Genomic DNA, 13,884 nt, shown 5'->3' on the forward strand with positions numbered 1-13,884 from the left:
ACAGGGATCAGTGCTGGGTCCATTGTTATTTGTAATCTATCTCGATGACCTGGATGAGAATGTGGCAAATTGGATCAGCAAATTCACTGATGATACAAAGATTGGAGGTGTCGTGGACAGTGAGGAAAGTTTTCAAAGCTTGCAGAGGGATCTGGACCAGCTGGAGGAATGGGCTGAAAAATGGCAGATGCAGTTCAATACAGACAAGTGTGAGGTGTGGCACTTTAATTATTTATGGTTTTATATCGCTATATTTCTACACTATTCTTGTTTGGTGTGACTGTAACAAAACCCAATTTCCCTCGGGATCAATAAAGTATGTCTGTCTGTCTGTCTGTCTTTGGAAGGACAAACCAAGGTAGAACATACAAGGTAAATGGTAGGACACTGAGGAGTGCAGTAGAACAGAGGGATCCGGGAGTACAGATTCATAATTCGCTAACAGTGACGCCACAGGTAGATAGGGTCATAAAGAGAGCTTTTGGTACATCGGCCTTTATGAATCAAAGTACAGAGTCTAAGAGTTGGAATGTAATGGTGAGGTTGTATAAGACATTGGTGAGGCCGAATTTGGAGCATTGTGTGCAGTTTTGGTCACCTAATTACAGGGAGGATATTAATGAGGTTGAAAGAGTGCAGAGAAGGTTTACAAGGATGTTGCCGGGACTTGAGAAACTGAGTTACAGAGAAAGGTTGAATAAGTTGGGACTTTATTCCCTGGAGCGCAGGAGAATGAGGGGTGATTTGATGGAGGCGTATGAAATTATGGTGAGTATAGACGGAGTGAACGCCAGCAGGCGTTTCCCACTGAGGCCGGGGGAGTAAAAGACCAGAGGACATGGGTTAATGGTGAAGGGAACATTGGGGAAGGTGCTTCTCCACGCAGAGACCGGTGGGAGTGTGGAAAGAGCGGCCAGATGAAGTTGTGAATGCGGGCTCGCTTTCAACCCACCCTCCGCTCCCTGTCCTTCTGCCCGTCTCCCTAGACCTATCCCTTTCACTGCCGCCCCGCTCCCGCCACCCCCCCCCCCGCCGAGCCCTGCGCGGCGACGTCAGCCGGCGGGGTGACGCAACGACGCCGTGACGCATCGGCGGCGGGAGCAGGCGGGAGCGCGGACGGCGCCATGTCGCTGCTGTGTTGGAGTGAGTCCTGGGGTTAACCCGCTCGGTTATCGCTAGTTAGCGCTGGTTACCGGGTAACCGGGGCGGGGGGCGGGGGTGGTCGCGAGGGGTGAGGGAGGGGGTGGGGCAGCTGTTTGACGAGGGGTTCCGGCCACCCCCCCCCTTCCTTCCGCCGGTTAAGCGTGGTTGATCGCTGATTTACCGGGTCAACCCGCTAGTTAGCGGCTGGTTAACCGGGGGCTTGGGCCTCTTGTGCCCCTCATTGATGTCTGCTGGCAGTCCGCCCTGCCCAGCCACGCATCTGGGGTCCTGCTAGTTAACGGTGGGATTTTGCTAGTTTGTGCTGCTTAACCGAGTATCTGGGGCCCTTTCCACTAGTTGCTGGTGGGTGCTGGCAGTTCACCCTTCATCTGGGCCCAGTCACCTGCACATTCTTGGCTGCTAGCACTGGTTAGTACTGGTTAACCAGGCATTGGGGGGGGGGCCCTCTCTGCTAGTTACCGGTGGGCATTGCTAGTCTGCAAGGGGTAACCCTGTGTTGGAGTTAGCCCCCGCTGACTATTGATGGGAACCGAGCAGGGTGCTGGGTGTCCCCTGCTAGTTGTGGGTGGGTATGACTAGTTTCAGACCCTGCCACCGCTAGTAATCGATGGCCCGGGCGACTTACTGCTGGCTATGCCGGTCCACTGTTCAATAAGTGTCAGTGACCTGCAGATTGTGAGAGCACAATCAGGCCATTTGGCCCATCGAATAAGCTCTGTCATTTCATCCCATTTTCCCTCTCAACCCCAATCTCCTGCCTTCTCCTCGTATCTCTTCATCCCCTGATCGATCAAGAATCTGTCAACCTCTGGCTAAAGTAATTCCCCCTCACCTCCATTCTAAATGGACCTCACTCTGGTCCTAGACTCCCCACTACAGGAAACATCCTCTCCACATCCACTCTATCTGTGTCCTCTGGTCCTAAACTCCCCCACTACAGGAAACATCCTCTCCACATCCACTCTATCTGTGTCCTCTGGTCCTAAACTCCCCCACTACAGGAAACATCCTCTCCACATCCACTCTATCTGTGTCCTCTGGTCCTAGACTCCCCCACTATAGGAAACATCCTCTCCACATCCACTCTAGCTGTGTCCTCTGGTCCTAGACTCCCTCACTATAGGAAACATCCTCTCCACATCCACTCTATCTGTGTCCTCTGGTCCTAGACTCCCCCACCTTAGGAAACATCCTCTCCACATCCACTCTATCTGTGTCCTCTGGTCCTAGACTCCCCCACCTTAGGAAACATCCTCTCCACATCCACTCTATCTGTGTCCTCTGGTCCTAGACTCCCCCACTAAAGGAAACATCCTCTCCACATCCACTCTATCTGTGTCCTCTGGTCCTAGACTCCCTCACTACAGGAAACATCCTCTCCACATCCACTCTGTCTGTGTCCTCTGGTCCGAGACTCCCCCACTACAGGAAACATCCTCTCCACACCCACTCTATCTGTGTCCTCTGGTCCTAGACTCCCCCACTATAGGAAACATCCTCTCCACATCCACTCTATCAGTGTCCTCTGGTCCTAAACTCCCCCACTATAGGAAATATACTCTCCACATCCACTCTATCTGTGTCCTCTGGTCCTAGACTCCCCCACTAGAGGAAACATCCTCTCCACATCCACTCTATCTGTGTCCTCTGGTCCTAAACTCCCCCACTACAGGAAACATCCTCTCTACATCCACTCTCTCTGTGTCCTCTGGTCCTAGACTACCCCACTATAGGAAACATCCTCTCCACATCCACTCTATCTGTGTCCTTTGGTCCTAGACTCCCCCACTACAGGAAACATCCTCTCCACATCCACTCTATCTGTGTCCTCTGGTCCTAGACTCCCCCACTATAGGAAACTTCCTCTCCACATCCACTCTATCTGTGTCCTCTGGTCCTAGACTCCCCCACTACAGGAAACATCCTCTCCACATCCACTCTATCTGTGTCCTCTGGTCCTGGACTCCCCCACTATAGGAAACATCCTCTCCACATCCACTCTATCTGTGTCCTCTGGTCCTAGACTCCCCCACTATAGGAAACATCCTCTCCACATCCACTCTACCTGTGTCCTCTGGTCCTGGACTCCCCCACTATTGGAAACATCCTCTCCACATCCACTCTGTCTGTGTCCTCTGGTCCTAGACTCCCCCACTACAGGAAACATCCTCTCCACATCCACTCTATCTGTGTCCTCTGCTCCGAGACTCCCCCACTATAGGAGACATCCTCTCCACATCCACTCTATCTGTGTCCTCTGGTCCTAGACTCCCCCACTATAGGAAACATCCTCTCCACATCCACTCTATCTGTGTCCTCTGGTCCTAGACTCCCCCACTATAGGAAACATCCTCTCCACATCCACTCTACCTGTGTTCTCTGGTCCTGGGCTCCCCCACTATAGGAAATATACTCTCCACATCCACTCTATCTGTGTCCTCTGGTCCTAGACTCCCCCACTATAGGAAACATCCTCTCCACATCCACTCTATCTGTGTCCTCTGGTCCTAGACTCCCCCACTATAGGAAACATCCTCTCCACATCCACTCTATCTGTGTCCTCTGGTCCTAGACTCCCCCACTATAGGAAACATCCTCTCCACATCCACTCTACCTGTGTTCTCTGGTCCTGGGCTCCCCCACTATTGGAAACATCCTCTCCACATCCACTCTGTCTGTGTCCTCTGGTCCTAGACTCCCCCACTACAGGAAACATCCTCTCCACATCCACTCTGTCTGTGTCCTCTGGTCCTAGACTCCCCCACTACAGGAAACATCCACTCCACATCCACTCTATCTGTGTCCTCTGGTCCTAGTCTCCCCCACTATAGGAAACATCCTCTCCACATCCACTCTATCTGTGTCCTCTGGTCCTAGTCTCCCCCACTACAGGAAACATCCACTCCACATCCACTCTATCTGTGTCCTCTGGTCCTAGTCTCCCCCACTATAGGAAACATCCTCTCCACATCCACTCTATCTGTGTCCTCTGGTCCTAGACTCCCCCACTATAGGAAACATCCTCTCCACATCCACTCTATCGCATCCTTTCTGCATTCACCCCTCATTCTTCTGAATAGTGAATTCTTCTGAATTCCAGTGAATACAGGCCCAGAGCCATCGAACACTTCCCGTATGCCAAGTCTTTCAATCCTGGAATCATTTTCATAACCTCTTCAGGGCCCTTTGCAGATTCAGCACATCCTGTGTAAGACGAGGGTCCCGACACTGCTCACTTTATTCTAAGCGAGGCATTACCAGTGTTTCATAAAGTCTCGGCATTGTATCCCGTTCGTAGTCCTCTCGAAATGAATGCTAAAATCACACTTACCTTCCTCACAACAGACTCAACCTGCGAACTGACCTTTTGATGATCCTACACGAGGGCACCCAACTCCCTTTGTGCCTCAGGTTTAAAAAAAATACTTTCTGTCCATTTCAGACAATAGTCTTTTCATCCCCCCCCCTGCCGTGAGCTTCTTTCCCTTTTCCAACTAACTGTCCTTTCATTTCCTTTCTTTATTTCTTTCCTTCCTTCCTGAGGAGCGGAGTGATGTTCCCGATGTCCCAGTCCTCTGGAACCGCTCCAGAGTCTGGTGATTCTTGAGCGGTGGTTACGGATTCCTCCTCAAACTCTTCGGCCTCCTCCTCCTGGTCTCTGGGGTGCACAGCTTCTGGCCCAGGTGACTTCATCCCCCTTCAGACCGTTCAGTTTCCCAAGGAGCTCCTCCCTGGTCATGCTAACTTCGCACACTTCTTGACCCCGGCCGGCGCCTGTGTCCACCGCTACGACTGACGGAAACTACCCAGTCCATCCGCTCTACCCTTCACTACCTCTCCAGCATTGTTTTCCCGTGGCCCGACGTCCACCCTCGTCTCTCGTACACGCTACCTGAAGAAACTTTCGGCACCCTGTTTAATGTTGCTGGTTAATTAACTTCTGCGTTCCACTTTTACTTTTTAAATGACCTTTTTGGTTGTCTGCTGTTGGTTTTTCTTGCTTCCCATGAGCGTTTGCTCTGCTGTACAGTCGGCCCTCCTTATCCGCGGATTCAACCAACCGCGAATCGGGAAAACCCGGAGGTTCTCTCTCCAGCGCTCATTGCTTGAGCTTGTATAGACTTATTTTTTTCTTGTCATCATTCCCTAAACAATACAGTATAACAGCTATTTACATAGCTTTTACATTGTATTAGGTATTATAATTAATCTAGAAATGACTTAAAAGTGCAGGCAGTCCCCGTGTTATGTATTTCTGGGTCCGTCTTTAAGTCGGATTTTAAGTCGGAACAGGTACATCTGGTATTGTTTAGCGTCAGTTAGTCAAACGTTTTTCTTCATATATAGTTCATATTTTACCTTTCTAAGCATATAAAGCACTTAAGGAACGTACGTATTTCAATAATTTAACCTCTGCGTTGCTTAGTAATGACTGTAGCTTTCATCGGGGCCTTTCACATGCTCCATTGAAATTGTCCCGATCGTTGACCGACTGTAGCCTATCGCTTTTCCAACGAGCGATGGCGTTTCACCTCTTTCCGGTCGCTTTATTGCTTCCACCTTATTTTCGATGGCGATGGCGATTACTTTCGGGAGCAGAAACGCCACGGATTCTGAGCTGCGCCGCCGGGTCCTAATGTCCACCGCACTGAGACAAGTCCGGGGGTTCCACTGGGTCCTAAAGACCACCGCACTGGAACGTGTTAAATAAGGGACCCGGGCATCCGTGAATTTTGTTATCCTCGGGGGGCGGTCCCGGCACCAATCTGTATGCCCTCTCTTTGGCTTTTATGTTGGCCTTGACTCGTTAGCCATGGTTGTGTCATCTTTTCCTTCAGAATACTCCTTCCTCTTTGGGATGTGTGTGTTCCGCGCCCTCCGAATTGTGCTGCCGGTCATCCCAGCCCTTGCTGCTCTGCCGGTCACCCCTGCCGGCGTCCTTTTCCGATCAGTTCTGGCCAGCTCCTCTCTCCTGCCTCTGTAGTTCCCTTCGCTCCGCTGTAAAACCCACGCATCTGACCTCCAGCTTCTCCTTCTCAAGATTAGGATGTTACCTGGGTTTCAGCACTTAAGTTTACTAGGATGTTACCTGGGTTTCAGCACTTAAGTTTACTAGGATGTTACCTGGGTTTCAGCACTTAAGTTTACTAGGATGTTACCTGGGTTTCAGCACTTAAGTTACAGAGAAAGGTTGTACAAGTTAGGTTTCTATTCGTTGGAGCGTAGAAGGTTGAGGGGGGATTTGATCGAGGTATTTAAAATTTTGAGAGGGATAGATAGGGTTGACGTGAATAGGCTGTTTCCATTGAGAGTAGGGGAGATTCAAACGAGTGGACATGATTTGAGAGTTAGGGAGCAGCAGTTTAAGGGAAACACGAGGGGGCATTTCTTTATTCAGAGAGTGATAGCTGTGTGGAATGAGTTTCCTGTAGAAGTAGTAGAGGCCAATTCAGTTGTGTCATTTAAGGTAAAATTGGATAGGTATATGGACAGGAAAGGAGTGGAGGGTTATGGGCTGAGTGCGGGTCGGTGGGACTAGGTGAGATTAAGGGTTCGGCACGGACTAGGAGGGCCGAGATGGCCTGTTTCCGTGCTGTAATTGTTGTGTGGTTATATTATGATCACCTACCCTGAAGGGTTCCTTTACCTTCCGCTCTCTGATCAACTCCGTTACTGAACACCCAATCCAGAATCAGACAGTAGGTGCAGGGGTCGGCCATTCGGCCCTTCCAGCCAGCACCGCCATTCACTGTGATCACGGCTGATCATCCACAGTCAGTGCCCCGTTCCTGCCCTCTCCCCATATCCCTTGACCCCACTATCTATAAGAACTCTATCTAACTCTTTCTTGAAGGCATCCAGAGACTTGGCCTCCACTGCCTTCTGGGGCAGAGCATTCCACATATCCACCACTCTCTGGGTGAAAAGGTTTTTCCTCAACTCCATTCTAAATGGCCTACCCCTTATTCTTAATCTGTGGCCTCTGGTTCTGGACTCACCCGACATCGGGAACGTGTTTCCTGCCTCTGTCCAATCCCTTAATAATCTTACATGTTTCAATCAGATCCCCCTCATCCTTCTAAATTCCAGTGTATACAAGCCCAGTCGCTCCAATCTTTCAACATATGACAGTCCCACCATTCCGGGAATCAACCTCATGAACCTCCGCTGCACTCCCTCAATAGTAAGAATGTCCTTCAAGTTTGGAGAGCAGAACTTCACACAATACTCCAGGTGGGGTCTCACCAGGGCCCTGTCCAGCTGCAGAAGGACCTCTTTACTCCCGTACTCAACTCCCCTTCAGCTTTCTTAGCTTTCTTCAGTGCCTGCTGTACCCCAAGTGGGCTCAACCACTAAAGGGCCATCTCATAGGCACTCCAGAAATGTTCCCTCCTGGAACCTAGCACCAAGCTGATTTTCCCAAGCAACCTGCGTATTGAAGTCCCCTGTGACCTCTGCAACGTCTCCCTTTGTGACGTGCAGACCACGTCCTTACTAATGTTTGGGGTCTGTATGCAGGTTCCCCCCAGCTATCCGAATGTAGAGCATTCCCGTGAAACCGTTCTTGAGCCGGAATGCCGTAAAGCGAAGAAGCAATAACCATTAATTTATGTGGGAAAAGGTTTTGAGCGCTCCCAGACCCCAAAAAAGAACCTACCAAATCATACCAAGCAACACACAAAACGTAAAACAACGGGAACATACAGTCAGCCCTCCTTATCCGCGAGGGATTGGTTCCGGGACCCCTCGCGGATACCAAAATTCGCGGATGCTCGAGTCCGTTATGCAACCTGTCTCAATCCAGTGGACCTTAGGACCTTATTTCACCGCCTCAGTGCGGCGGACATTAGGACCCGGCGGCGCAGCGCAGCTCAGTGTTTCTGTTCACGAAAGTAATCGCCATCACGATTGAAAATAAAGTTGGAGTAATAAAGCGATGGGAAAGAGGTGAAACGCCATCGGTCATTGGAAAAGCGTTAGGCTGCAGTCGGTCAACGATCGGAACAATTTTAAAGGATGAAGTTAGAAAGGCCCTGCCCCGATGAAAGCTACAATTATTACTAAGCAACGCAGTGGTTTAAGTATTGGAATACATGTGTTTCTTAAGTGTTTTATATGCATAGAAAGGTAAAATATATACTATATTGTAGCGGTGTGCTACACACAACGTTGGAATAATGACACGCAGTCAGTCAGTGAGTTGCAGTTGCAAAAGAGTTTTATTCAAACTTCGCAGCCTCGCTTTAAAGCCTTCCTGTTCCCCCCCCCTCCCCGGGCGGAAATGCGTATTCACAGCCCCGTCCCGCGCGCGGGCTTTCCCCCTTGCTGGTGAGGCAGATTTGGCGCCCTCTTTGGGACCGGCCTCAATGCCGGCGTGCGCCGCTTTGTGAGCTGGTTCGAGTGCGCTGGGAAGTGGGTTGCCACAATGTACTCGGACAAACGTTTGACTGACTGATGCTAAATAACACCAGATGTAATTGTTCCGACTTGCGTACAAATCCGACTTAAGGACGGACTCGGGAGCGGGACTCGTCAGGAAGTGGATCTTTTCATGACGGGTTGCAGCCGGCGGTTTTGTGTGTTGGCAGCTGTGTTGCCAACCCGCCCCGTGCGGTTTGGTGCCAACAGGAATTCTCAGCGACTTTCCACGGGATTTTCTCCGGTCCCACTAGAAGCTGTTGGGATTGCCTGTCACAGCTGTCCTGGCTGGTTTGTGCGCCGACATAAATGCCTTCCTTAATCGTGGCCTCGCTCATTCTGACTTGAATCACAAATTGAAATTAAAAATACAGGCGGCTTTTAAAGTGGTGCACCAGTGGGAAATTCCGTGGTGATTTTCATCACGATTAGTGGACTGAAATCTATCAGGTACATACACCCAGAAATATCCAGGAAGCTAAGTCTCTCTTGTTCAGGGTTAAACCTCGTACCGGGTTAAAAACTGAGACTAATCCACCCCTGCTTTCCATCTGGGACACAACAGGAATTATTTCTAACACGGTCACGGCCCTGGGGGAGGGGCATAGGGGAGGGAGGGGGTGACGGAGACGGGGAGGGGTGTAGGGGAGGGAGGGTCTGACGGAGACGGGGAGGTGTGTAGGGGAGGGAGGGGGTGATGGAGACGGAGAGGGGTGTAGGGGAGGGAGGGGTGACGGAGAAGGGGAGGGGTGTAGGGGAGGGAGGGGGTGACGGAGACGGGGAGGGGTGTAGGGGAGGGAGGGTGTGACGGAGACGGGGAGGGGTGTGGGGGAGGGAGGGGGTGACGGAGACGGGGAGGGAGGGGTGACGGTGACGGGGAGGCAGGGGGTGACGGAGACGGGGAGGGGTGTGGGGGAGGGAGGGGGTGACGGAGACGGGGAGGGGTGTAGGGGAGGGAGGGGGTGACGGAGACGGGGAGGGGTGTAGGGGAAGGAGGGGAGACGGGGAGGGGGTGACGGAGACGGGGAGGGGTGTTTGGGGAGGGAGGGGATGACGGAGACGAGGAGGGGTGTGGGGGAGGGAGGGGGTGACGGAGACGGGGAGTGGTGTAGGGGAAGGAGGGGAGACGGGGAGGGAGGGGGTGATGGAGATTTCAAGGGGGTGAGAGGGAGGGGTTGAGGTCGGTCACTCACCCGGTTCCCTTGCTCCCTCCGCAGTCTCGAACGAGGTACCGGAACACCCCTGCGTGTCCCCTGTCTCCAACCATGTGTTCGAGCGTCGGCTGATTGAGAAGTATATCGCCGAGAATGGGACTGACCCCATCAACGGGCAGCCCCTGTCGGAGGACCAGCTCATCGACATCAAGGGTGGGAGACGAATCCCTACCCCCCCCCCCCCCCCCCGCCGTCTTTCCCCACACTCACGGCTCTCCGCTCCCTGTCCCCAGCGTCAGCCGTCCCAAATCTCTGCTCCGACCCTCGCCGATCACCCCCCCCCCCCCCCGTCCCACCGCTACCCCGAACATCCGACTGCACAAACACCCCTCCCTCTCTCACCACTCCCTCCACCGTGCCTCAGGGCTCTACCCTCACACACACACACACACACACACACAGACACACACCTGCCCCACATCGTCCTCCCTCTGCCACTCCAGTTCCCTTCATCCGTCCCGTCCCCAGACGGTCGCCTTGTCAATGCTCTCATACCGATCCTCTCTCTCTCTTTCCCCCCACAGCCAGCCACCCAATTCGTCCGAAGCCTCCCTCTGCCACCAGTATCCCAGCCATCCTGAAGGCACTGCAAGATGAGTGGGTAGGTTGGGGTCTAATCCAGGGGTCCGGGGTGTTTCTATACATAATAACAATCCCCGGGGGTGGGTTACAGACTGGGGTCTAATCCAGGGGTTTGGTGGGGGGGGGTTATATATAGAATAACAGATCCCCGGGAGTGGGTTACAGACTGGGATCTAATCCAGGGGTTCGGGGGGTTTATATATAGAATAACAGATCCCCGGGAGTGGGTTACAGACTGGTATCTAATCCAGGGGCCGGGGGGGGGGGGGGGGTTTATAAATACAATAACAGATGCCCGGGAGTGGGTTACAGACTGGGATCTGATCCAGGGGTTCGGGGGGTTTATATATAGAATAACAGATCCCTGATAGTGGGTTACAGACTGGGATCTAGTCCAGTGTTTTTTGGCGGGGGGGGGGTTATATTGGAAATCACAGATCCCCGGGAGTGGTTACAGACTGGGATCTAATCCAGTGTTTCGGGGAGGGTGGTGACGTTATATTGGAAATCACAGATCCCCGGGAGTGGGTGACAGACTGGGGTCTAATCCAGGGGTTCGGGGAGGGTGGTGACGTTATATTGGAAATCACAGATCCCCGGGAGTGGGTGACAGACTGGGATCTAATCCAGGGGTTCGGGGAGGGTGGTGACGTTATATTGGAAATCACAGATCCCCGGGAGTGGGTGACAGACTGGGATCTAATCCAGGGGTTCGGGGAGGGTGGTGACGTTATATTGGAAATCACAGATCCCCGGGAGTGGGTGACAGACTGGGATCTAATCCAGGGGTTCGGGGAGGGTGGTGACGTTATATTGGAAATCACAGATCCCCGGGAGTGGGTGACAGACTGGGGTCTAATCCAGGGGTTCGGTGAGGGTGGTGACGTTATATTGGAAATCACAGATCCCCGGGAGTGGGTTACAGACTGGGATCTAATCCAGGGGTTCGGGGAGGGTGGTGACGTTATATTGGAAATCACAGATCCCCGGGAGTGGTGACAGACTGGGGTCTAATCCAGGGGTTCGGGGAGGGAGGTGACGTTATATTGGAAATCACAGATCCCCGGGAGTGGGTGACAGACTGGGATCTAATCCAGGGGTTCGGGGAGGGAGGTGACGTTATATTGGAAATCACAGATCCCCGGGAGTGGGTGACAGACTGGGATCTAATCCAGGGGTTCGGGGAGGGTGGTGACGTTATATTGGAAATCACAGATCCCCGGGAGTGGGTGACAGACTGGGATCTAATCCAGGGGTTCGGGGAGGGTGGTGACGTTATATTGGAAATCACAGATCCCCGGGAGTGGGTGACAGACTGGGATCTAATCCAGGGGTTCGGGGAGGGTGGTGACGTTATATTGGAAATCACAGATCCCCGGGAGTGGGTGACAGACTGGGGTCTAATCCAGGGGTTCGGTGAGGGTGGTGACGTTATATTGGAAATCACAGATCCCCGGGAGTGGGTTACAGACTGGGATCTAATCCAGGGGTTCGGGGAGGGTGGTGACGTTATATTGGAAATCACAGATCCCCGGGAGTGGTGACAGACTGGGGTCTAATCCAGGGGTTCGGGGAGGGAGGTGACGTTATATTGGAAATCACAGATCCCCGGGAGTGGGTGACAGACTGGGATCTAATCCAGGGGTTCGGGGAGGGTGGTGACGTTATATTGGAAATCACAGATCCCCGGGAGTGGGTGACAGACTGGGATCTAATCCAGGGGTTCGGGGAGGGAGGTGACGTTATATTGGAAATCACAGATCCCCGGGAGTGGGTGACAGACTGGGATCTAATCCAGGGGTTCGGGGAGGGTGGTGACGTTATATTGGAAATCACAGATCCCCGGGAGTGGGTGACAGACTGGGATCTAATCCAGGGGTTCGGGGAGGGTGGTGACGTTATATTGGAAATCACAGATCCCCGGGAGTGGTGACAGACTGGGATCTAATCCAGTGTTTCGGGGAGGGTGGTGACGTTATATTGGAAATCACAGATCCCCGGGAGTGGGTGACAGACTGGGATCTAATCCAGGGGTTCGGGGAGGGTGGTGACGTTATATTGGAAATCACAGATCCCCGGGAGTGGGTGACAGACTGGGATCTAATCCAGGGGTTCGGGGAGGGTGGTGACGTTATATTGGAAATCACAGATCCCCGGGAGTGGGTGACAGACTGGGATCTAATCCAGGGGTACGGGGAGGGTGGTGACGTTATATTGGAAATCACAGATCCCCGGGAGTGGGTGACAGACTGGGATCTAATCCAGGGGTTCGGGGAAGGAGGTGACGTTATATTGGAAATCACAGATCCCCGGGAGTGGGTGACAGACTGGGATCTAATCCAGGGGTTCGGGGAGGGTGGTGACGTTATATTGGAAATCACAGATCCCCGGGAGTGGTGACAGACTGGGATCTAATCCAGGGGTTCGGGGAGGGAGGTGACGTTATATTGGAAATCACAGATCCCCGGGAGTGGGTGACAGACTGGGATCTAATCCAGGGATTCGGGGAGGGAGGTGACGTTATATTGGAAATCACAGATCCCCGGGAGTGGGTGACAGACTGGGGACTAATCCAGGGGTTCGGGGAGGGTGGTGACGTTATATTGGAAATCACAGATCCCCGGGAGTGGTGACAGACTGGGATCTAATCCAGTGTTTCGGGGAGGATGGTGACGTTATATTGGAAATCACAGATCCCCAGGAGTGGTGACAGACTGGGATCTAATCCAGGGGTTTGGGGAGGGTGGTGACGTTATATTGGAAATCACAGATCCCCGGGAGTGGGTGACAGACTGGGATCTAATCCAGGGGTTCGGGGAGGGTGGTGACGTTATATTGGAAATCACAGATCCCCGGGAGTGGGTGACAGACTGGGATCTAATCCAGGGGTTCGGGGAAGGAGGTGACGTTATATTGGAAATCACAGATCCCCGGGAGTGGTGACAGACTGGGATCTAATCCAGGGGTTCGGGGAGGGAGGTGACGTTATATTGGAAATCACAGATCCCCGGGAGTGGGTGACAGACTGGGATCTAATCCAGGGGTTCGGGGAGGGTGGTGACGTTATATTGGAAATCACAGATCCCCGGGAGTGGGTGACAGACTGGGATCTAATCCAGGGGTTCGGGGAGGGAGGTGACGTTATATTGGAAATCACAGATCCCCAGGAGTGGTGACAGACTGGGATCTAATCCAGGGGTTCGGGGAGGGTGGTGACGTTATATTGGAAAGCACAGATCCCCGGGAGTGGGTGACAGACTGGGATCTAATCCAGGGGTTCGGGGAGGGGGGTGACGTTATATTGGAAATCACAGATCCCCGGGAGTGGGTGACAGACTGGGATCTAATCCAGGGGTTCGGGGAGGGTGGTGACGTTATATTGGAAATCACAGATCCCCGGGAGTGGTGACAGACTGGGATCTAATCCAGGGGTTCGGGGAGGGTGGTGACGTTATATTGGAAATCACAGATCCCCGGGAGTGGGTGACAGACTGGGATCTAATCC

At 52.8% G+C, this 13,884-nt stretch overlaps 1 protein-coding gene across 1 annotated transcript in view; it reads left to right on the plus strand.

Moving 5' to 3' along the window:
- The first annotated feature begins 1,038 nt into the window (after positions 1-1,038).
- The window catches only part of prpf19 (pre-mRNA processing factor 19), a 37,649-nt gene continuing 24,803 nt past the window's right edge, over positions 1,039-13,884 (plus strand). The window contains exons 1-3 of the mRNA XM_059958502.1: positions 1,039-1,143; positions 9,801-9,950; positions 10,322-10,398. Coding sequence (XP_059814485.1) covers positions 1,125-1,143; positions 9,801-9,950; positions 10,322-10,398 — 246 coding nt within the window. The 5' untranslated portion in view covers positions 1,039-1,124. The remainder of the gene's footprint in view (positions 1,144-9,800; positions 9,951-10,321; positions 10,399-13,884) is intronic.

Source organism: Hypanus sabinus, unplaced genomic scaffold (assembly GCF_030144855.1).
Source record: "Hypanus sabinus isolate sHypSab1 unplaced genomic scaffold, sHypSab1.hap1 scaffold_1068, whole genome shotgun sequence".
Lineage (NCBI taxonomy): Eukaryota > Metazoa > Chordata > Chondrichthyes > Myliobatiformes > Dasyatidae > Hypanus > Hypanus sabinus.